Source organism: Myxine glutinosa, chromosome 6, assembly GCF_964187855.1.
Source record: "Myxine glutinosa chromosome 6, kmMyxGlut1.1, whole genome shotgun sequence".
NCBI classification, from domain to species: Eukaryota; Metazoa; Chordata; class Myxini; order Myxiniformes; family Myxinidae; genus Myxine; species Myxine glutinosa.
Window position 1 is genome coordinate 135,203,704 of NC_136266.1, and position 25,443 is coordinate 135,229,146.

The 25,443-nt window shown below is 44.6% G+C and overlaps 1 protein-coding gene across 1 annotated transcript in view; it reads left to right on the plus strand.

The window, feature by feature from the left end:
• Positions 1-25,443, plus strand: part of LOC137429457 (G protein-activated inward rectifier potassium channel 3-like) — a 76,514-nt gene that overhangs the window by 47,894 nt on the left and 3,177 nt on the right. Inside the window, exon 2 of the mRNA XM_078780555.1 lies at positions 16,865-17,081. Within this exon, the coding sequence (XP_078636681.1) occupies positions 16,865-17,081 (217 nt within the window). The remainder of the gene's footprint in view (positions 1-16,864; positions 17,082-25,443) is intronic.

Sequence of the window (25,443 nt, forward strand, 5' to 3'; positions counted from 1 at the left end):
CCGCCCCGAGTGATAAAAGCGACTGTAAGGGACTGCTTGACCAGATGACCTGGGAGATGAGATGAGAGATGAGCGAAGAGGTGAGATACGAAAGGAGCGTTGAGCGGTGAGATGCGAGACGCTCCAAGCCAAAGAGGAGAGGTACTCGGAGAGGAAACCAGCTAAGGAGAGACGCGCTGAAAGGAGGGAGACGGCTCCACCAGAAGGAGAGGAGCAGGTGTGACCGAGCCAGCGTGTGACGTCTAGAGCATCGGCAGCGGATACGCGACGGAGGGTTTTCCCGCCAAAAACGCGAGGAATTGAGAGCTGCTGCCTCCGACCCTGCCTCCCTCTCCAGCAATCCACCTCAAGTCCTACCTGCCTGCAATATCCCCCGTGTAAGTGTGAACGTCGTCTGTCCTACTCGTTGTCCTGGGGTTAAGTAAATTGAATAGGATAAGCTAACGATGCACTGTGTGACTGCTTCTTCCATCCATTGCTGTAAATAATTTTGGTCGCTCTTTCTTTTTGCTTGTGTGTGTATAATAAATCTGTTCTTCCTCCGTACTCTGTCTTCTTCTCTTTTCCTTCTCTTTCGGTCGCTTTAGAGGTTTCCCGATTGAATATCTGTGGGGCGATCTGGTCAACGTCGGGTGGAATCGGGCTAATCGGGGAGTAACTGTTCGGTCGCGGTTGGACCATCCGCTCAGCCCATCATAACATCTAAACCGCGATCAGTAACAATTGGTGTCAGGAGTGGGATTCGAACCTGGGACTAAATTTGTTAGGCCCAAATTTTGGAACACCAATTGTGTTATTACAGTAACAATTGGTGTCTGGGAGTGAGATCGGACCCGAAGCGCGCTTAACGCGCTCAAAATTACGAGCTGCCGAAATTTTGTTGTTTTATAAAACCCGAATTTTGAGATCGCGCCATGGACAATCAAGGCGATCGGATGCCGGTGGGAGAGATAGACGGGGTGGAATCGACCCAGGACTTAGGGGAAGAAAGGGAGGAGGAGAGCAATGAGGAGGCGGTTGAGGGGGTATCAGGCGCACAAAATGGCGCTCTTGCGCATGAGGTTGGGGCAGCTGCGGCCGCACCCTTGGTACTACCAACGGTGGCCCAAATGCAAGCCTTCATGGCCCAATTCATGCTGGAAATGCAGAGAGAAAACGACATTATGGAACGAATGGAAAGCAGAATGTTGGGGGCAATGAGGGACGAAAGGAGGGCTAACAGTGAGCGATTGTTAAACAAAATTGAAGCAACAACGAACGGAATGAGGGCCGATAGAGAGGCAAGGGAGCAGAGGGACAGAGACCGCAAGTTGGGCGAAAGGGTCCCAGGGGTGCACAAGGAAGTAACGTGGGTCGAGAAGCGCCGGTTGAGCGAAGCGGAGGAAAGCACGGGTACAATGACGGGGGTAGAAATCGCGACACGGGGTTTGGAAAAGCCGGCGACCGCTGAGGTAGAGGAGGGTGTTTTATTAAAGCCAGCGGTTGCCGAGGTTAATAAAGAAAAAGCAGTGCTGGGAATTAAAATTGAAGAGATGACGGAGGTAGCCCGGGAATTGCAGGGAGAAATGGATTATGTACAAAGTCCCTGCTCACATCACGATGCTGTGCTTAACCCGAATGGAAGTTTGCAGGTTCGCGTGGAGAAAAGGATCCCCCAGGTGAGTCGTGCTGTTGTGTATTGTGCGGGGAGATTTTGTAAGAGGATGTTTAGCGACAAAAGAATTGTCGCGCGCTTGGGATCGAGGAAGCATCCGGGCGTTGGTGAAGGGTCCCGTGTGAGTGGAAATGGCACGCGTGTGAAAAAAAAGTGTGCGTCAAGGGGTGAGCGTGTTACGAAGCGCGAGTGTGATACCGAGTGCGAGCGAGAATGCACGTCGGGGTGTACGGAGTGTGACACGAATAGTGAGTTGGTGATGGCGCAGGTGCGAGAGGGCACATCGGAGCGCGAGTGTGAAACCGAGTGCAAGCGAGAATGCACGTCGGGGTGTACGGAGTGTGACACTAATAGTGAGTTGGTGATGGCGCAGGTGCGAGAGGGCACATCGGAGCGCGAGTGTGAAACCGAGTGCGAGCGAGAATGCACGTCGGGGTGTACGAAGTGTGACACGGAGAGTAAGGTGGTGGTGGAACATGTGCGAGAAAGCACACCTGAATTGGTGGTAGCGCGGGTGTGGGAGAGCCCGTGTGAGCGCGTTAGTGGGTGGATGCCAGAGTGCACGCCCATGGTGAGTGTTACGGAGGAAGTAACGAAAGAGTGTGCGCAAGAGGATGCGCGAGAAAGGTGTGTAACGGACAGGTGCATGAGGAAAGAGTGCGCTGTCGGGAGTAAGGGTGAGTGCGTTGTCAAGAGTGGTGGTGAGAGTAGTGAGAGTGACAAGGAGCGTGAGTTGGTTGTGACAGGTGAGCGAGGATGTACACCTGGAATGGAAGGATGCACACCTGGAATGGTAGAGCGTGTGTGGGAATGCACACTTGAGTTGGTCGTGAGGCACGTGGTTGGGTGTGCGGGTGAGAGCACACCTGTGGTTGTCACAGAGGAGGTGACCGAGGAGGGGGCGCGAAGAGGTGTGTTGGTGAGGTGTGCGAGCGACGAATGTGTGCCAAGGTGTTCGGTGGTCAGGTGTGTGACCAAGTCGGTGAGCGGAATGAGTGTACCGAGGTGTGTAAGGAAAGGTACGAGGAGCATGGGAACAGCTGGAAGTATGAGCAAGAAAGGGGTAGCGTATGCTTGTAAGCATGCAAGTGAAGCATCGACGGTAACCGGGTTAGCGGTTAGGGCGACGGATAGCCGATGCGAGCACTCGGTGCGAGGGGTGCTTTGTTGGGTGCGAGGCCCGGCGCGGGTCGATGCTGCGTCGCTTCTCTTCGAAGCGTCGTTGCGAATTCGGGCTTGGCCCCGCCCCGCACGGTCGAGTCCGGGCTTTGTCGGGCGAGGCGACCGGTCCGGTTCAAGGGCGAGTGGGAGGAAGCGGAACGGTGCCCCCTCGTGGGGACGGGGTTCCGACCGGGGGAGATTGAGCCATCGGGCCCGGGACCGCAAGGTGCCGTGCCGAGACGGTGCGTGGAATCTCGGCCCAACCAAACCACCTCCCTTGAACCGAAAGCCGGACGGATTCAACCTGCAGGCAACCAAACCACCCGAATTCATTGCTCGGCTTTACGAACCGAGTTTAATGATGTCATGACGCACCGAGGCTAGGATATAGTGGACTGTGATGATGGTAATAGTGATAGTGATCGTGATTTGATACGAAATTTATAATAGTGGGTAGAATTGGTGGTAAATGAAAAAAATTTTGATTTGTGGAATTTGGATGTGCAAAATTGATAGTAGGACCTCCCCGATGTGGTGGGATGGCAAATCCACCATCCCTCACAGACAGGGGGGGCAAATGCGCTATAGTTTATGGGGTTGATGGCAGTGAAAACTAGCCCGGGTGGGTTAGGATATATCGTGTGTAGGGATCTAGCGAAGATGACATTAGGTAACGTTAAGTTTAGTTAGTGACTGATACCTGTAGTGGGGACGCAGGTAGATTAGTATGGATGATAATGACGTGGGAGCGCAATAGTTTAAAGGGACGACTGGGAAGCGCAAGTTTCAGAGGGGAGTAGTTAGATGAGATGATGCCGTGTGTTTGAAGATTGAACAGGTGTGATTGAACAGGTGTGATTGCACAGGTGTGCAACTGAACAGGTGTGTGGAGCAGTGTATGAGGGAGTAGTGGTGATTGCGTGTTGTGTTGACCAAATGGTCCAGGAAGAAAGGAGGGTGCAGGTGGCACCAGGCGTGAGGGCACAGGTGTGCAACAACAGGTGTATGTGGCTGTGTGGAATAAATGGTAGTGTGGAATATCTGGAGTATTGGAATGGATGGTCGTGGAGTGAGAATGGTGGAAATTGTGGAGTGGAGTGGATGGTGCGAAGGTGTGAATGGGGGAAGAGTGGACCCCCATCACGGATACCCGGGGCGGGTAGTGTAAGTGTTAGGTAGAGGGTACAGGTAAATTGTGGTTGGATATTGGCATCTGTGGTGCGGGTGAAAGAATGGTCTTTGGATGGGTGCATTAGTGTTGTGGAAATGGCTGGGCGTGTAGCCTGTTAGTGTGAGTAGTTGGTTGGGCACTCCACCACTGTGAGGATGTCGGCCAGGTGAGGCCGCAGGTGGGCTCTGGGAGCCGGTAGTAGTTGTTGTGGATGGGGCCCGAGGATCCGGAGGACGGACCCGGGTAGCCCAGTGCCAGAGGGCACCAAGGGGTGACAGAGCCAGGAGAGGGCCTTCCCCAGTTAGATAGGTTAGGGTGAGGAGCAGGTAAGCTCGGGTGGCAACTACAGTGGTGGAGGTGTGCAGGTGGGTAGACCTGCTGGGAGAGCTACACGTCGCAGCCCAGAAATTGTGCGAGGGCACCGGGAGATGAATCGGGGGAGTGAGACCCCAAATTGAGAAGCACCACAGTTTGGTCAATGGGAATTTGGTTGTTAGAACCCATAGTGTAAGTGGCCAATGCATTGGCAGGGAAAGACCCCGGGTAGTGTAAAGTGTGTTAATGTCATTTAGGAAGTAGTTAGGATGAAGTCTCCTCGCACCATCTGCACCTACTCACCTGAGGTGACAGGTACTCCACACCATGCCATGGTTTGATTATTTTTTACTGTGCAAATGTTTGGAATGTGAGACGCATCATGACGTGGGTGTGACATTGTGCGTAATTCCATCTCTCCCTCCTTATGAGGATTGATGATGAATTGGTGATGGCAAATTTTGAAGTCGAGGGATTGTGGAGACGAATTTGGTATAGGGGAAATATGGGGAAGACGTGACAGTAGTGACGAATTGGTAATGGGTAGATTTTGTACATATGGGGTAAGGGCAAGGGTAGTGTAGGTGACAGGGGGGTGACGTACGGTAGGGACGAGCTTTCTCACTTCGCCCTCCGTACGCATTTCGCCTTGCATTGCCTTATTGACGTGTACCCTTGTGACCTTACCCCTCGCTCAATTGTCTTTTGTCTCCCACATGACCTGTGCGCCATTGGGTGCCGAGGGGAGCGTGCGTGAGGTGGCCATTGTGCGCACGAGATTCCCAGAACCAGCATGCATTGCGTTGATGTACCACTTTATGGACCGCTGTTCTGCGGCCAAGTACCACTTGATGGACCCCAGGTTCTGGGGCAGGGCACCTCTGTTGGAGACCGGCCATAGTGGCCAGGGAATCTTGCTTGCGGACCTCGGTAAGGTGGCACCTATGCCAAACAGGTGGACCACCCTTAGTTGGCCCCTGAGGCCCTAAATAAAAACGAACACAAGTTGTGCTTTTTATATTTCCAAGTAGGCCGCATGAAGCCAGAAGACGTCGGGAAGAACATCGGCCCAGCAGAGAAAGAGAAGACCACCACCAGTTGTTTTGTTGTGTTTATTAAGAACCATGGTGACTGTGCAAGTTGTGCTTTTGGTGCAACTCGGTGACAACCGAGTGGTGCTTTGTGGTGCTTTGTGGTGCTTTTGGTGCTTTTGGGTGCTTTGGTGGTATTGGTACTGGTGCATCGATGCAATGCGTGCTGTCTCCTCCCTCCCAACAGGAATTTCTTTTTCTTGTTCCCTAAAAAAAAAAAAAACACAGGTCCTGGGTTGCGTTGTAAATAAGAAATCACGTCACTGTAAATAATGCTCCCCACCGTAAATGTATAGTTTGAGAATAATTCCGTAATGCGGTTAGCTGTGGGCTTGAGTCTGTTAGACAGGGTGCAATGCAATAGGGGGACATACTTAGTTGTGTTTTAAGATTGTCACACTCAGGGTCAGGTTAATTGTAGAGGGAATTACACCTACGTGTCACACTAAGTTAAAGTTTTGTAGGCCCGAGGGCGGGCCTGAAGAAAGGAGGGTGCAGTGTAACGGTTTTGAGAAGTGTAACGAATTTGAGAAGTGTAACGGTTTTTTGAGAAGTGTAACAATTTTGGAGGAAGTGTAACGAATGTAAAAAGTATGGTTTTGTTATGTGTAACACCCTGGTAATGTAAATAATGGTCGCAGCCGTCCTCCTAGTTAATTCCATGAAACTTACACGCAGGCCACGATATATCTTTTTAAATAGTGTATTTCCTTATTCCATGTAGGCTAAATATGTGTTTCCCACTAGACTCTGCATTGTACCAAACGAAATAAGCGTAGGCCCTTTCAATTTCCACAAACATCTCCGCTCTCCAAAGTTCCTTTCAAAAGGGGTGCGAGTGGTGTTCAATCCCGCAAGCCGCCATTGGCCATGTGCTAATCTCGGAGAAGAAAGGCGTGTCTCCACCTCGTCATAGAGGGGAGGAGTGAGCCAACCCTACTTGGCCAATCAGCACCGCGGTGAGCGACCCGGTAGGCGTGCCCTCGCAGCCGGCGGCTTGATTCCGCCCCGAGTGATAAAAGCGACTGTAAGGGACTGCTTGACCAGATGACCTGGGAGATGAGATGAGAGATGAGCGAAGAGGTGAGATACGAAAGGAGCGGTGAGCGGTGAGATGCGAGACGCTCCAAGCCAAAGAGGAGAGGTACTCGGATAGGAAACCAGCTAAGGAGAGACGCGCTGAAAGGAGGGAGACGGCTCCACCAGAAGGAGAGGAGCAGGTGTGACCGAGCCAGCGTGTGACGTCTAGAGCATCGGCAGCGGATACGCGACGGAGGGTTTTCCCGCCAAAAACGCGAGGAATTGAGAGTTGCTGCCTCCGACCCTGCCTCCCTCTCCAGCAATCCACCTCAAGCCCTACCTGCCTGCAATATCCCCTGTGTAAGTGTGAACGTCGTCTGTCCTACTCGTTGTCTTGGGGTTAAGTAAAATGAATAGTGTAAGTTAACGATTCGCTGTGTGACTGCTTCTTCCATCCATTGCTGTAAATAATTTTGGTCGCTCTTTCTTTTTGCTTGTGTGTGTATAATAAATCTGTTCTTCCTCCGTACTCTGTCTTCTTCTCTTTTCCTTCTCTTTCGGTCGCTTTAGAGGTTTCCCGATTGAATATCTGTGGGGCGATCTGGTCAACGTCGGGTGGAATCGGGCTAATCGGGGAGTAACTGTTCGGTCGCGGTTGGACCATCCGCTCGGCCCATCATAACATCTAAACCGCGATCAGTAACAATATATATATATATATGTATATATATATATATATATATATATATTATATATATATATATATATATATATATATATATATATATATATATATATATATAAGTTCAAAACACACCTGGTCACAAGTGTGCCGCACTGACCGGGTCCTCAGTCGAAGTCCTCAGCATCATCCCGTTTCGGCCCTTCAACCTCGATATGGTCAGCTAAGGTGGACCAGCAGGGGCACATCCACATCCACATGCAGCAACTGCACCTGGATGCGTACATACCCCCCACCTCCAGCCAGTGCGAACAACAACAACAACACCTCCACATCCAGAATCCACAGCACCAAACAAACATGGTGGAACACTCAAACTCCCACCTTTATACCCTTCACCACTCACCAACAAAACACACCAGATCATTCATACACAAACATACACACCCATACACACACAAACACACACATGCACACACAACACCAACCAACCAACCACCTACCCTTGCATCATACACCACTCAACACACAAAAACACACACTCATGCAAAAATTAATTCATGCAAAAAACACACACCATTCACTCACATACACAAAATAAGAAATAATAATGGTAACAAAAAATTTAGCTCCCGTCAGGACCAGTTGCAGAATCAGAGTCGAGGGTTGACAGAAACTTTTCCACCTTGTCAGTATGAAAGGACACAGAATCCAGGAGCAGCTGGGTACGACTGGGTACGGTGGGTACAGAGAGGGATGGGTTTGGGACACAAGATTTAGAGGCAAACACAGAGTTGAGGCATTCAGCTTTTTCACGTGCGGAGTCAGCCGTGTAGCCGTTTGAGGTGAGGCAAGGGATGGAGGGAGAACAAACACCAGAAACAGATTTGACCAGACGCCACCAGGATTTGGAAGAGGGAGACAGATAAGAGAGTTCGGTCTTGAGAACGGAGAGATATAGTTTCCTGGCTCTCCTGAGGGTGGACACACACTTGTTTCGGGCTTTGTGAAAGGAAATGAGATTTCCCTCCATTGGATTTGCTTCAAGGAAACGAAAGCAAGTTGTTTCTGGGCAACAGCCTCACCACAAGATTCCGTGTACCATGGACGGGAGGAAGGGTATGACAACTGAAGACGAGATGGGATAAATCTGTGCATGAGAGAGAGCAATTTACTTTGGAAGAATTCCCAGGATGAGTTGATGTCAGAGGCGGTAGAGATGGGAGACCAGTCCAGATGATTGATGGCTGCTTGAAGACCGTGCCAGTTGGCCTGAGTGAAATGCCAGACTCGTCTACGCTGAGGAGGCTCTCTGAGAATGGTCAGAGAGATGTCCACTTTGACAAGCACATGATCAGATGAGCCGATTGGAGCAGAATAAGAGCAGCAGACATTTTCAGGGAAGTTAGTCATAACCAAGACCAGAAGAGAAGATGCTCCGTTGACTGAGATCCGGGTCGGGAAATTGACAGATTGTGTCAGTCCCAGTGAGTCGCAGAAGTCCTTTGCTGAAGAGCCATGGCTGGTGAGAGAGGTACCCACACCCAGCCAACTGGCATGGTGACAATTGAAATCACCACATATGAGGGAGAGAGAGTTGGGATGGGTAGAAAGAAGTTGGTCCATATTATCAGACAGCGATATGTAGATGGAGTCATCACTGTTTGTGGACGGTACAACACACATATGAACAAAAGGTGGGAGAGAAGGGGAAGCCGTCGCCAAAGGTATTCCTGGGGGTGAGGTGGAGAGAGGGCAGTGCAGGGCGAGTGAGGAAGAGTTTTTTTTATAAAGATAGCAACCCCACCTCCAGGACGAGGCTCAGGTCTATCATACCGGAGGAGGGAGTAACCTGGGAGAGATACCAAGGAATCAGAGACATCATGAAGGAGGAAAGTTTCTGTTAAGCAGATCACATCTGGTTTGTCAGAAGCAACCTGTATGGAGAGATCAGTCAAGTTTGAGCGAAGGCCCCGGATGTTTGAGGTCCATACCGTTAATGAAGAGGAAGGGGGAGCATCAGATACAGAACAGGGGGGGGGGGGGAGGGGTAGGGTAAGATGTGGAAGAGGAGGAAGAGGTAGGGAGAGCTGTTGAAGGTGTGTCAGAGATTTCAGAATAGCTTGGAGAAAGGGAAGAATGGGGCGGACAAAAGGTTTGATGGAGATTGGCTGAGGCACAGTGAGGTGTTATTTGAGGAGGGGGAAGAGCGAGGCAGAAGGTTAGGGCAGATGAAGGTGGAAGTTGAAAGGGGGAAGAAGCGGGGAGGACGCTTTGAGGAGGAGGGGTGAGAGGGGAGACTAGGAGGGGAGGAGCGAGGGAGAGTCTTGGAGGGGAGGGGTGTGGGGGGAGTTTGGGAGGGAGGGAAGGGAAGGGGCAAGGGGGGAGATTTGAAAGGGATGGGTGATGGGGAAGATTTGGAGGGGAGGGGCAAGGTGGAAGAATTGAAAGAGATGGGTGATGGGGAAGATTTGGAGGGGAGGGGCAAGGGGGTAGATTTGGAGGAGAGTGGTGATGGGGAAGTTTTGGAGGGGAGGGGTGATGGGGAAGTTTTGGAGGGAAGGGGTGATGGGGAAGATTTGGAGGGGAGGGGAAAGGGGGAAGATTTGAAAGGGATGGGTAATGGGGAAGATTTGGAGGGGAGGGGCAACGGGGAAGATTTGAAAGAGATGGGTGATGGGGAAGATTTGGAGGGGAGGGGCAAGGGGGTAGATTTGGAGGGGAGGGGAGATGGTGAAGTTTTGGAGGGGAGGGGTGATGGGGAAGTTTTGGAGGGAAGGGGTGATGGGGAAGATTTGGAGGGGAGGGGCAAGGGGGAAGATTTGAAAGAGATGGGTGATGGGGAAGATTTGGAGGGGAGGGGTAAGGGGGTAGATTTGTAGGGGAGGGGTGATGGGGAAGTTTTGGAGGGGAGGGGGGATGGGGAAGATTTGGAGGGGTGGGGTGAGATTGGATTTTGAAAAATGTACGATTAATGGGAAACGAACATTTCTTGCAAAATGAGTTTGAGACCTTCGAGTCAAAAAGATACGTTTGAGGACGCTGAAGAAGGGGCGGAGTGCTGGAGAGTTTCGGGAATGTAGAAAAAAGGAACTGTAAGAGATGGTATTTTTTTCTGGAATTAACTGATTTGGTGAGCAAGTCGAAAGCATCCTTTTATAGGAGAAGAAGAAAAAGGTGTTATAATATATGACAGAAAACAGTTGTGCAGGGGAAAGTTGAAACATCTTTAACAACATGATCACGTGATCACGAACAACGTGAACGAAGAACGAACGAACAAATAAGGACAACAAATAAACGAATAAGAACTGAGAAGGAAATATTTTTTTGGGTTTTTTTTTTTTTTTTGAGTTGAGATATTAAACAATGAAGTATGGGGTGAATGACTGGGACAAAACAGAGAACGAAAGTAATTGCAGCGCAATCAACGAACCGCTGAGAGAAAACAAAGCCACAAGGTCGGAGACGGTAGCCTAAGCCTACTAGTACTAGTACTAGGCCTCAGAATACGTGACACGAATTAACCGACGATTTAGTGTACATGTATGAAAAATTAAAACCGAAAATCTTCCTAAAGACACACTATAGGTACACACACCGAAAGATAGATACAGTCTCGACGAAAATACAATTGTGAAAAATTACTTAACTTCGCAATCGTGAGCGCACGGGGCAGCTTCAAAAAAACGTGACCTCCAATCTTGCGCATGCGCATGCGTGACCTCCAATCTTGCGCATCTGCCTCTATCTCTTTGCTGATGACTCCAATCTCTGCCGCTCCATTCCTCATCCCTCAGATCGGCAGTCTGCAGCCTCCTCACTCTCTGCAGACCTGGACAATATCAATGACTGGGCAAACAAGTGGAAGATGCCTTTCAATCCTGACAAATCTCACACTCTTACGATGTCTCTCCGAAAAGACCGACTGGACAACCCTCCCATCCACTTTCTGAATAATCCTCTCCAAGAAGTTCTGTCACTCAAGCTTTTGGGTCTCACTATCTGCCATGATCTTTCCTGGGAAAACCACATTTCAAATCTGGCCTCCAAAGCCAGTCGCCGACTGGGCATCCTCCGTCGTGCGAAGTACTTCCTTGGCACACCTGAGCTCCTCACCACATACAAGGCTTTCATCCGCAGCTCAATGGAATACTGCTCTCCCCTCTGGGCTGGTGCTCCTGCCTCACACCTAGCTCGCCTTCACGCTGTTGAAACCAAAGCGTTCAGAATCATTGGAATCTCCCGTGATGAAGCTACATCCGAGGGCCTTTCACTTACTCACCGCAGGCAGGTTGGTGGTCTTTCTGTCTTCTTCCGACTCCTCTCCGGCCTTGCTCCTCCAGCTCTCTCTGGGATCTGTCCCCCAGATTTTTTTTTTTTTTTTTTTTTGTTTGTTTTTTGTATACAAGATCGAGGCTCGTGAAAGAGCGAACATTAATCACACAGAAAGACAAACCGACACATAAAACATATAACATCGGGAGCGGTAGACAAGATGGGGAGAGGGGGGAAGGACACAAACAACATTTGAGAGCAGGGACCGAGAGACATGGAGACATCGAGAGATCTGTGGGAGGGAGAGGGCTTTGGGGGGGGGCATGGGAAGGGGGGGTGGGAGAGGTATAAAACATTTGGACACTGCCAGGACTTCCAGGAAAGAAGTTGTTATTTCAAACAAGGTGGATCTGGGGTGAATTAGTGGGGGTAGAAAAGATCAAGGTTTTGGATGGGGGAAGATAAGAGATGGTGGTGAACAGCTGTTTTAAAGACCTGGAGGGAGGAGTGGGATTGAAGGGAGTGTGGGAGTTTGCTCCAGAGGCGGGAGAAAAGAGGAATCAAAGAGTGAAGGTGAGCAGAGAGCCGAGATTTCGGCAGTTTAACCATCAGAGGGTTGCTGGCAGATCTTGTGCGACCTGTAGGAATATTTGGGGGACAGAGCACAGAGAGAGCTGGGGGAGTAAGGCCGGAGAGGAGTCGGTAGAAGACAGAAAGACCACCAACCTGCCTGCCTGCCAGACCACCAATATTCCTAAAGGTCGCACAAGATCTGCCTGCAACCCTCTTATGGTTAAACTGCCAAAATCAAGACTCTCTGCTAGGCTGGGCCAAATCAGGGGTGATTTTCAATTTTTCATACTACAAGGTTGTAATTTACCTAAAAGTTGTGGCTGGGTAACAGAAACAAAACCATGAAATTTTTTTTCAAAAATATTGACGTCTTACGGTAAAACAGCCCGTTACCATAGCAACCGTTACAGACGACTCAAAAAATCCTTAAAATCGATGATTTCTCAGGCTGTGTGTGACCCCCAGAGTTGATTCTGGTACCAAAAGATTCAGAATTGAAAGCCAAGGATGATTGGATAGCTTAACAATGTCTGTGACACAATTCAATACAACTTTTATCCCAAAAACCCATTTTTATCTCAAATTTAAGGCATTTGTTTGAAAAAAAAATGAAACTTTTGCTTTTTAATCATAGGATAATCATTAATCAGAGCTATAGTCAAATTAAATGTACTTTAAATTAACTTTTGTCATTGATTAAGCTTTTTTGTCTCAAATTTAAGGTCTGACATTGAACATTGATAACAAAATAAAAAACCTAGTCCCAATTGTAATCAATGGAGGCCAATGACTTCTTAGTCACAACCTCAGTGGATGTTGCCAGTCCATGCAGCTTCTCCCTGACGCCCTTCACAACCCTGTATAGAGCCTGGAGCTGCGCCTCAGATTTGGGGGCCTTGTTAGTGTTCAAATCTGTGGCGAGTCCAACTGTCCGCTCTGCTGCGTCATTGACAACTGGGAGTTTGGCCACAACTTCCTTGCCATGACGATAGCTGTCTGAGGTGGGCCACTGTGCAACGGGGAGCTTGACAAAACTGGAGTCAATACCCAAGAGTTCAAACATGCTCCAAGAGTCGTAACCAACAAAGTCTTTGAGGGCTTTACTCCCCAATTGCTGTGAGGCTGGCATCTCCTGTATCATGTTATGTGCAGTCCCATGGTACCTGAGCATAGCCCTTCTCATAGTCTGCTTGTCAGATGACGTTCTGTCCGAGAAGAGTGCCAAAGAGACCAATCTCTCTGAGAGGTACCACAAATGGTTTTGTAGCTTCTCTCAGGCCACAGTCACAAAGGACAGAAATTTGGCAGGCCACTTTGTTGGATTCTTTGCGATACTGGCCTCAGCCTTGAGGAGGTTCTTCATCAGGTACAGGTCGTTAGATGGTGCATCTGCAGCACTGGTACATGTCAACCACGCTTTAGTGTAGAAGACTGACATGAATGCAGCGAGACTGGTTATGTCTTCCAGCTCTTCGGGTGTGTAGATATCTCCCAGCTGCCGACGGAAGAGTGCCACCTTTATAGTGTATAAAGTCTTGCTCATCCAACGGGCGTGGTGGAATGCCCCAGGAGCTTTGATAGTGATGGTCCTCATACCATCAGGGACAGTCCCTCCAAGAAACAGCAGTGTGAGGTGTGCCAGCTCCAGGTAGTCGTGTCGAAGAGTCTCCTTTGTGCTATTCTCCATCCACATCTGAAGGAAGGTGATGGTGGCATGTACATGGCCAGCCAGCTCTCTCTGTTGAGCAGACACCTCAACCAATGTGTAGTTGCCCTTGTCCAATTCACTCCAAGTGTTGAGCAGTCGCTTGAACAGCTGTTCATTAGGTCCTGTGGTGGGGCCATACACTATTGAGCAAGAATGAGCCAGTGAATCCCTAGTTTCCTGGTAGATTGAAGATGGGGGGACACTTTTCGAAGAGCCACAACACGGTCTTGGCTTTTATATCCATGCCTAATTGCCTATGTGATGCACTGCAATAAAAAAAACAATTATTAATATAATGTTTGAATGAGAAAAGTAAACAAAAACAGCATACTTGCCTGATGAATGGTTACAGTAACAACCGAAAGCAGGCATTAAAATTAATGATTGTAAGCTGCTTTTGTTAACTTTTTTTTATTGAAATTAAGATGGCCAAGTTTAAACAACGTTATAACAGTTATAAAAACTGGACAATACAAGGTTGTAAAAGACAATTTAAAGTAAATTTAATTTGATTAATGGTTATCCTATGATTAAAAAGCAAAATTTTCAATTTTTTTCCATAAATATGCTTGAAATTTCAGACAAAAATCAGTTTTTTGGATAAAAGTGGTATTGAATTGTGTCACAGACATTGTTAAGCGATCCAATCATCCTTGGCTTTCAATTCTGCATCTTTTGGTACCAGAATCAACTCTGGGGGTCAAACACAGCTTGAGAAATCGTCAATTTAGGCATTTTTTGAGTCGTCTGTAACTGTTGCTATGGTAACGGGCTGTCTGACCGTAAAACGTCAATATTTTTGAATGTTTTTTTCATGATTTTGTTCCTGATACTCACTCACAACTTTTAGGTAAATTACATTGAATTAGGAAAATCACCTCCGATTTGGCCCAGCCTACTCTCTGCTCACCTTCACTCCTTCATTCCTCTTTTCTCCCGCCTCTGGAACAAACTCCCTCACTCGCTTCAATCCCACTCCTCCCTCCAGGTCTTTAAAACAGCTGTTCACCACCATCTCTAATCTTCCCCCATCCAAAATCTTGATCTTTTCTTCCCCCGCTAATTTCACCCCAAATCCTCTTTTTTGAAATACCAACTTCTTTCCTGGAAGTCCTTGGTGTCCTTGTGTTTATACTTCTCCCACCCCCCCTCCCCTTCCCACGCCGCCTCCCTCCAAGCCCTCTCCCTCCCACACATTCCCGATGATCCTCACAAATGTTGTGTTTATGTGCTTCCCCTTCTCTCCCCATCTTGTCTACCGCTCCCCTTTTTATATACTTTGTTTGTCTGTTTGATTTGTTTGTGTGATAAATGTTAGCTCTTTCACAAGCCTCGATTATGTATAAAAAAAGAAAAGAAAAAAAAAAGAGGACAAGGGACAGGGTTCAATTGGAATGCCGGCGATAACTCGCCTACCTCGAAGTTTTATATACTTCTACACATGTACTGCAAACATTTGTTGCTATTGTTGTTTTTATTGTGTTTGCTTCCCGAAGTACCAGTTTTAATCTCCATTTTTATCACTTTGCGACGAGTTCTCTGACAAACAACTTCAAGGTAGGACGAGGCCAATATGGCCCCATCAAAGCCTACGCTATGGTTGCTAATGTATGGCTGTTTGTCCGTGCTCTATCCTTTTGTTAATGCTGAGCATCAAGCAAGGAAGCAGCACGGACCATTGTTAAAGTCTTCAGTATTATACTCAGCCAGGGTTAGAACCGCAGACCTCCCAGACTCAGAGCATTACCACTATTTTGGGTGATTGCACACATGGTGGATTGGAGGTATCCCAGAGCTTGCCCTCCTTTTGGAATAGATATTAAGCTGCCTCTTCGGTGTCTTTGTGGACGTTAAAGAGCAGAAAACTGCTTCGAAAGTATTGTCCACATTTGTTTATCATGCTATTTATTGAAACTTTTTTTGTGGCTGATTGACTTGCAAGTCATGATCGAAGTGATCTGAACTGCAAATTATTGCAATTTGCACTAGTGATCGCAAGTATTGAAATGTAAACAACAAAATGCTATTGTACACCACTCCTTTCCTATTCCATCTCCAGGCGCTGCATGACGTCATCACTGGGCACACTGACGGGTCCCAGTAATGCCGCGATGACGTGTACTCAGTTTTTTCTCTGTTTGTTTGTTTTTTGTTTTCCTTCTTGTTTTCTTGTTTGTTTGGCTGGGCGATATCTCAGCCATCCTTTGAGCTAAGAAGCTGAAATTTCGGCTCAATAGTGAGCAAGTGCGTTTGGAAAAAACGATATTTTTTGTTTTTTGATTAATCAATTAATTGATTAATTACTTAATTATTATCGATTGATTAAGTACTTATTTATTTCCTTTCTCTTCTGGGCCTTATCTCAGGCACCTTTTGAGCTGGGAAGCTGATATTTGGACACGACAATGACCAAGTGATTTGGCTGTGAAGGGTATTTTTGATTTATTGATTAATCAATTAATCGATTAATTATTTAATTTTTCGATTAATAACTTAAGTTGATTTTTTTTTTTTTTAGTTATAGATGCGGATGAAACAGTGGTGGTTTACGAATGTTATTAGCCAATTGATTAATAATTTAATTAGTTTATGATTATTATTTATTTATTTTCATTATTAATCATTTATTTATTTCCTTTCTATTCTGGGCAAGATCTGAAGTACCTTTTAATTGGTCGGAAGCTAGGAAGCTGATATTTGAACACGACAGTGACCCAGTTATTTGGCTATGAAGGATATTTTTGATTTATTGATTAATCAATTAAATATTTTTTGATTAATCAATTAATCAGTTCTTTATTTAATTTTTCGATTAATAAATTATTAAAATTATTTTTCAAAAGGTTAGTTTTGAATGAAACACTGGTGGTTTAGGTATGCTATTAGCCAATTGATTAAGAATTATTTTACGATTCCTATTTATTTATTTTAATTCCACAATTAATCAATTATTGTACACTTCTCCCTCCCAACAACTGCACTGCTGCACTTCTCCCTCCCTCCCAACAGGATATGCTATTTATTTATTTGGCAGAGAGTGGTGTATGTTGAATGTATCTGTACTTGTGTCAAAAAAAAATTTTTTTTAAATAAAAATTTTAAGAGATTAAAAAACTAATTTTAATCTCTCAAAATCTCGATACACATTATATGGTTGTAAACATGCACCACAAAAATAACGAGACAGACCACTGATTCTCTCTTTTGTCAGTCTCGGCAGACCCTGGAAGGTGAGTTCTTGGCTCTGGACCAACACGAGCTGGACGTGGGATTTGGAACAGGAGCTGACCAGCTTTTCCTGGTATCCCCACTAACGATCTGCCATGTCATTAATTCACGGAGCCCCTTCTACAACCTGTCGGCAAGGACCTTTCGTTCGCAGCAGTTCGAAATTGTCGTCATCCTTGAAGGCATTGTGGAAACGACGGGTGAGAATGAAAAGGGAGGGTGTTGTAAAGGGGAAGGATGAAGAATATAATGTGCAGCTGCCTGAGTACATTTGAGAATGACGAGGACAAACGAGGTGCATTTAATGTACAGGAATAGTCTATTCTCATCTGAGCTTGTCCCTCATGATTCTGGGAACGCAGGTTAAAATCAAATATACCATTTGTATTTGTCCATTGTTTACAAATGTCTTTGCTATTCATGCAAATGGTTCCTTTTGCCTTTTGGTTCTGATCGTAGTACTACGAATAATGCACAGATGGCGAATTTGAAATGCTCCTCTTTTTGGGATGATGATGATTATTATTATTACTACCAGAGTCCCCCCACCCCTCTACGAGTGATCTTGTTCCAAACATGCGACACCTTCTTCTGACGCATCAATTTTTTTATTTATTTGGGTGGTGTATAGGCAACAGACCGCTGCCTCGATTATTCCCAAAAATAAAAAAAAATAACCCTGGGTTACGTACATGAAGCAAAAACACGCCTAGTGCTTACATGCACATATAATAACCACATTCTGGTTATATACAGTAGCCTCGGACAATTCCAAATGCACTGGGCCAGAGCCTGACGCCAGAGGCCTGAAGCATTAGTCCGACGTGCACTGTGCTTTCACAATGTCCATGGCACCTATCAACCACAACCTTTCTATATTTGATAATCTGTTTAACAGTCGCCAAGGTTGTTTTACACTGAACGGAAAACTTATATGGAAGACATGGCAAATGTGAACATATCACTTCCAAAGATGTCTTAGGCTTACTATAGCACCAACATGGCAGATGATTTTATTTTTCAGGTTACAATTGTGGATGGTGTCAGGTCATCTCTCCAACCAATGGATATATTCCATATAGACCAGACATACAAGCATTTGCTCCGTTATATATAGATTATTTGTCTTGGGGATGTGGATGGCAGGGAACGACCAAGGTTTTCAATCAACAATCTGAATGTAACAATGTAATTCAACTCAGACAAGCTCTTCTTTCCAGAAGCATAGAATCCAAATCCCAAATAATTCTGCTTTCATTCAGATTTCAATCCACAATCTCTGGGATGCCATATCGCTTTCAGTCAGATTTAAATACACAATCTCTGGGATGCCATATCGCTTTCATTCAGATTTCAATCCACAATCTCTGGGATGCCATATCGCTTTCAGTCAGATTTAAATCGACAATCTCTGGGATGCCGATCCGCTTTGTCAGATTTAAATAAACAATCTCTGGGATGTCAATCCGCTTTGTCAGATTTAAATACGCAATCTCTGGGATGCCATATCGCTTTCAGTCAGATTTAAATCGACAATCTCTGGGATGCCAATCCGCTTTGTCAGATTTAAATAAACAATCTCTGGGATGTCAATCCGCTTTGTCAGATTTAAATATGCAATCTCTGGGATGCCATATCGCTTTCAGTCAGATTTAAATACGCAATCTCTGGGATGCCATATCGCTTTCAGTCAGATTTAAATAAACAATCTCTGGGATGCCAATCCGCTTTCAGTCAGATTTAAATACGCAATCTCTGGGATGCCATATCGCTTTCAGTCAGATTTAAATACACAATCTCTGGGATGCCATATCGCTTTCATTCAGATTTCAATCCACAATCTCTGGGATGCCATATCGCTTTCAGTCAGATTTAAATCGACAATCTCTGGGATGCCGATCCGCTTTGTCAGATTTAAATAAACAATCTCTGGGATGTCAATCCGCTTTGTCAGATTTAAATACGCAATCTCTGGGATGCCATATCGCTTTCAGTCAGATTTAAATCGACAATCTCTGGGATGCCAATCCGCTTTGTCAGATTTAAATAAACAATCTCTGGGATGTCAATCCGCTTTGTCAGATTTAAATATGCAATCTCTGGGATGCCATATCGCTTTCAGTCAGATTTAAATACGCAATCTCTGGGATGCCATATCGCTTTCAGTCAGATTTAAATAAACAATCTCTGGGATGCCAATCCGCTTTCAGTCAGATTTAAATACGCAATCTCTGGGATGCCATATCGCTTTCAGTCAGATTTAAATACACAATCTCTGGGATGCCATATCGCTTTCATTCAGATTTCAATCCACAATCTCTGGGATGCCATATCGCTTTCAGTCAGATTTAAATCGACAATCTCTGGGATGCCGATCCGCTTTGTCAGATTTAAATAAACAATCTCTGGGATGTCAATCCGCTTTGTCAGATTTAAATACGCAATCTCTGGGATGCCATATCGCTTTCAGTCAGATTTAAATCGACAATCTCTGGGATGCCAATCCGCTTTGTCAGATTTAAATAAACAATCTCTGGGATGTCAATCTGCTTTGCCAGATTTAAATCGACAATCTCTGGGATGCCATATCACTTTGCCAGATTTAAATACACAATCTCTGGGATGCCAATCCGCTTTGTCAGATTTAAATAAACAATCTCTGGGATGCCAATCCGCTTTCAGTCAGATTTAAATACGCAATCTCTGGGATGCCATATCGCTTTCAGTCAGATTTAAATACACAATCTCTGGGATGCCATATCACTTTGCCAGATTTAAATACACAATCTCTGGGATGCCATATCACTTTGCCAGATTTAAATACACAATCTCTGGGATGCCATTCTGCTTTGTCAGATTTAAATACACAATCTCTGGGATGCCATATCACTTTGCCAGATTTAAATACGCAATCTCTGGGATGCCATATCACTTTGCCAGATTTAAATACACAATCTCTGGGATGCCATATCACTTTGCCAGATTTAAATACACAATCTCTGGGATGCCATATCACTTTGCCAGATTTAAATACGCAATCTCTGGGATGCCATATCACTTTGCCAGATTTAAATACACAATCTCTGGGATGCCATTCTGCTTTGTCAGATTTAAATACACAATCTCTGGGATGCCATATCACTTTGCCAGATTTAAATACACAATCTCTGGGATGCCATATCACTTTGCCAGATTTAAATACACAATCTCTGGGATGCCATTCCGCTTTGTCAGATTTAAATACACAATCTCTGGGATGCCATATCACTTTGCCAGATTTAAATACACAATTTCTGGGATGCCATATCACTTTGCCAGATTTAAATAAACAATCTCTGGGATGCCAATCCGCTTTGTCAGATTTAAATACACAATCTCTGGGATGCCATTCCACTTTCAGTCAGATTTAAATACACAATCTCTGGGATGCCATTCCGCTTTCAGTCAGATTTAAATACACAATCTCTGGGATGCCATTCCACTTTCAGTCAGATTTAAATACACAATCTCTGGGATGCAATTCCACTTTAGTCAGATTTAAATACACAATCTCTGGGATGCCATATCGCTTTCAGTCAGATTTAAATACACAATCTCTGGGATGCCATTCCACTTTAGTCAGATTTAAATACACAATCTCTGGGATGCCATTCCACTTTCAGTCAGATTTAAATACACAATCTCTGGGATGCCATTCCATTTTCAGTCAGATTTAAATACACAATCTCTGGGATGCCATTCCACTTTCAGTCAGATTTAAATACACAATCTCTGGGATGCCATATCGCTTTCAGTCAGATTTAAATACACAATCTCTGGGATGCCATTCCACTTTCAGTCAGATTTAAATACACAATCTCTGGGATGCCATGTCGCTTTCAGTCAGATTTAAATACACAATCTCTGGGATGCCATTCCACTTTCAGTCAGATTTAAATACACAATCTCTGGGATGCCATTCCACTTTCAGTCAGATTTAAATACACAATCTCTGGGATGCAATTCCACTTTAGTCAGATTTAAATACACAATCTCTGGGATGCCATATCGCTTTCAGTCAGATTTAAATACACAATCTCTGGGATGCCATTCCACTTTAGTCAGATTTAAATACACAATCTCTGGGATGCCATTCCACTTTCAGTCAGATTTAAATACACAATCTCTGGGATGCCATTCCATTTTCAGTCAGATTTAAATACACAATCTCTGGGATGCCATTCCACTTTCAGTCAGATTTAAATACACAATCTCTGGGATGCCATGTCGCTTTCAGTCAGATTTAAATACACAATCTCTGGGATGCCATTCCACTTTCAGTCAGATTTAAATACACAATCTCTGGGATGCCATTCCACTTTCAGTCAGATTTAAATACACAATCTCTGGGATGCCATGTCGCTTTCAGTCAGATTTAAATACACAATCTCTGGGATGCCATTCCACTTTTAGTCAGATTTAAATACACAATCTCTGGGATGCCATTCCGCTTTCAGTCAGATTTAAATACACAATCTCTGGGATGCCATTCCACTTTCAGTCAGATTTAAATACACAATCTCTGGGATGCCAATCCGCTTTCAGTCAGATTTAAATACACAATCTCTGGGATGCCATTCCACTTTCAGTCAGATTTAAATACACAATCTCTGGGATGCAATTCCACTTTCAGTCAGATTTAAATACACAATCTCTGGGATGCCATATCGCTTTCAGTCAGATTTAAATACACAATCTCTGGGATGCCATATCGCTTTCAGTCAGATTTAAATACACAATCTCTGGGATGCCATATCGCTTTCAGTCAGATTTAAATACACAATCTCTGGGATGCCATTCCACTTTCAGTCAGATTTAAATACACAATCTCTGGGATGCCATTCCGCTTTCAGTCAGATTTAAATACACAATCTCTGGGATGCCATTCCACTTTCAGTCAGATTTAAATACACAATCTCTGGGATGCCAATCCGCTTTCAGTCAGATTTAAATACACAATCTCTGGGATGCCATTCCACTTTCAGTCAGATTTAAATACACAATCTCTGGGATGCAATTCCACTTTCAGTCAGATTTAAATACACAATCTCTGGGATGCCATATCGCTTTCAGTCAGATTTAAATACACAATCTCTGGGATGCCATATCGCTTTCAGTCAGATTTAAATACACAATCTCTGGGATGCCATTCCACTTTCAGTCAGATTTAAATACACAATCTCTGGGATGCCATGTCGCTTTCAGTCAGATTTAAATACACAATCTCTGGGATGCCATTCCACTTTCAGTCAGATTTAAATACACAATCTCTGGGATGCCATTCCACTTTCAGTCAGATTTAAATACACAATCTCTGGGATGCCATTCCACTTTCAGTCAGATTTAAATACACAATCTCTGGGATGCCAATCCGCTTTCAGTCAGATTTAAATACACAATCTCTGGGATGCCATTCCACTTTCAGTCAGATTTAAATACACAATCTCTGGGATGCAATTCCACTTTCAGTCAGATTTAAATACACAATCTCTGGGATGCCATATCGCTTTCAGTCAGATTTAAATACACAATCTCTGGGATGCCATATCGCTTTCAGTCAGATTTAAATACACAATCTCTGGGATGCCATTCCACTTTCAGTCAGATTTAAATACACAATCTCTGGGATGCCATGTCGCTTTCAGTCAGATTTAAATACACAATCTCTGGGATGCCATTCCACTTTCAGTCAGATTTAAATACACAATCTCTGGGATGCCATTCCACTTTCAGTCAGATTTAAATACACAATCTCTGGGATGCCATTCCACTTTTAGTCAGATTTAAATACACAATCTCTGGGATGCCATTCCGCTTTCAGTCAGATTTAAATACACAATCTCTGGGATGCCATTCCACTTTCAGTCAGATTTAAATACACAATCTCTGGGATGCCAATCCGCTTTCAGTCAGATTTAAATACACAATCTCTGGGATGCAATTCCACTTTCAGTCAGATTTAAATACACAATCTCTGGGATGCCATATCGCTTTCAGTCAGATTTAAATACACAATCTCTGGGATGCCATTCCACTTTCAGTCAGATTTAAATACACAATCTCTGGGATGCAATTCCACTTTCAGTCAGATTTAAATACACAATCTCTGGGATGCCATTCCACTTTTAGTCAGATTTAAATACACAATCTCTGGGATGCCATTCCGCTTTCAGTCAGATTTAAATACACAATCTCTGGGATGCCATTCCACTTTTAGTCAGATTTAAATACACAATCTCTGGGATGCAATTCCACTTTTAGTCAGATTTAAATACACAATCTCTGGGATGCAATTCCACTTTTAGTCAGATTTAAATACACAATCTCTGGGATGCCATTCCACTTTCAGTCAGATTTAAATACACAATCTCTGGGATGCCATTCCACTTTCAGTCAGATTTAAATACACAATCTCTGGGATGCAATTCCACTTTCAGTCAGATTTAAATACACAATCTCTGGGATGCCATTCCACTTTCAGTCAGATTTAAATACACAATCTCTGGGATGCCATTCCACTTTCAGTCAGATTTAAATACACAATCTCTGGGATGCCATATCGCTTTCAGTCAGATTTAAATACACAATCTCTGGGATGCCATTCCGCTTTCAGTCAGATTTAAATACACAATCTCTGGGATGCCATTCCGCTTTCAGTCAGATTTAAATACACAATCTCTGGGATGCCATTCCGCTTTCAGTCAGATTTAAATACACAATCTCTGGGATGCCATTCCACTTTCAGTCAGATTTAAATACACAATCTCTGGGATGCCATTCCGCTTTCAGTCAGATTTAAATACACAATCTCTGGGATGCCATTCCACTTTCAGTCAGATTTAAATACACAATCTCTGGGATGCCATTCTACTTTCAGTCAGATTTAAATACACAATCTCTGGGATGCCATTCCACTTTCAGTCAGATTTAAATACACAATCTCTGGGATGCCATGTCGCTTTCAGTCAGATTTAAATACACAATCTCTGGGATGCCAATCCGCTTTCAGTCAGATTTAAATACACAATCTCTGGGATGCCATTCCACTTTCAGTCAGATTTAAATACACAATCTCTGGGATGCCATTCTACTTTCAGTCAGATTTAAATACACAATCTCTGGGATGCCATTCCACTTTCAGTCAGATTTAAATACACAATCTCTGGGATGCCATTCTGCTTTCAATCTGATTTAAATACACAATCTCTGGGATGCCATGTCGCTTTCAGTCAGATTTAAATACACAATCTCTGGGATGCCATTCCACTTTCAGTCAGATTTAAATACACAATCTCTGGGATGCCATGTCGCTTTCAGTCAGATTTAAATACACAATCTCTGGGATGCCATTCTGCTTTCAATCAGATTTAAATACACAATCTCTGGGATGCCATGTCGCTTTCAGTCAGATTTAAATACACAATCTCTGGGATGCCATTCTGCTTTCAATCTGATTTAAATACACAATCTCTGGGATGCCATGTCGCTTTCAGTCAGATTTAAATACACAATCTCTGGGATGCCATTCCACTTTCAGTCAGATTTAAATACACAATCTCTGGGATGCCATGTCGCTTTCAGTCAGATTTAAATACACAATCTCTGGGATGCCATTCTGCTTTCAATCAGATTTAAATACACAATCTCTGGGATGCCATGTCGCTTTCAGTCAGATTTAAATACACAATCTCTGGGATGCCATTCCACTTTCAGTCAGATTTAAATACACAATCTCTGGGATGCCATTCTGCTTTCAATCAGATTTAAATACACAATCTCTGGGATGCCATGTCGCTTTCAGTCAGATTTAAATACACAATCTCTGGGATGCCATTCTGCTTTCAATCTGATTTAAATACACAATCTCTGGGATGCCATTCCGCTTTCAGTCAGATTTAAATACACAATCTCTGGGATGCCATTCCACTTTCAGTCAGATTTAAATACACAATCTCTGGGATGCCATTCCACTTTCAGTCAGATTTAAATACACAATCTCTGGGATGCCATTCTACTTTCAATCAGATTTAAATACACAATCTCTGGGATGCCATTCCGCTTTCAGTCAGATTTAAATACACAATCTCTGGGATGCCATTCCACTTTCAGTCAGATTTAAATACACAATCTCTGGGATGCCATGTCGCTTTCAGTCAGATTTAAATACACAATCTCTGGGATGCCATTCCACTTTCAGTCAGATTTAAATACACAATCTCTGGGATGCCATATCGCTTTCAGTCAGATTTAAATACACAATCTCTGGGATGCCATTCCACTTTCAGTCAGATTTAAATACACAATCTCTGGGATGCCATTCTACTTTCAGTCAGATTTAAATACACAATCTCTGGGATGCCATTCCACTTTTAGTCAGATTTAAATACACAATCTCTGGGATGCCAATCCGCTTTCAGTCAGATTTAAATACACAATCTCTGGGATGCCATGTCGCTTTCAGTCAGATTTAAATACACAATCTCTGGGATGCCATTCCACTTTCAGTCAGATTTAAATACACAA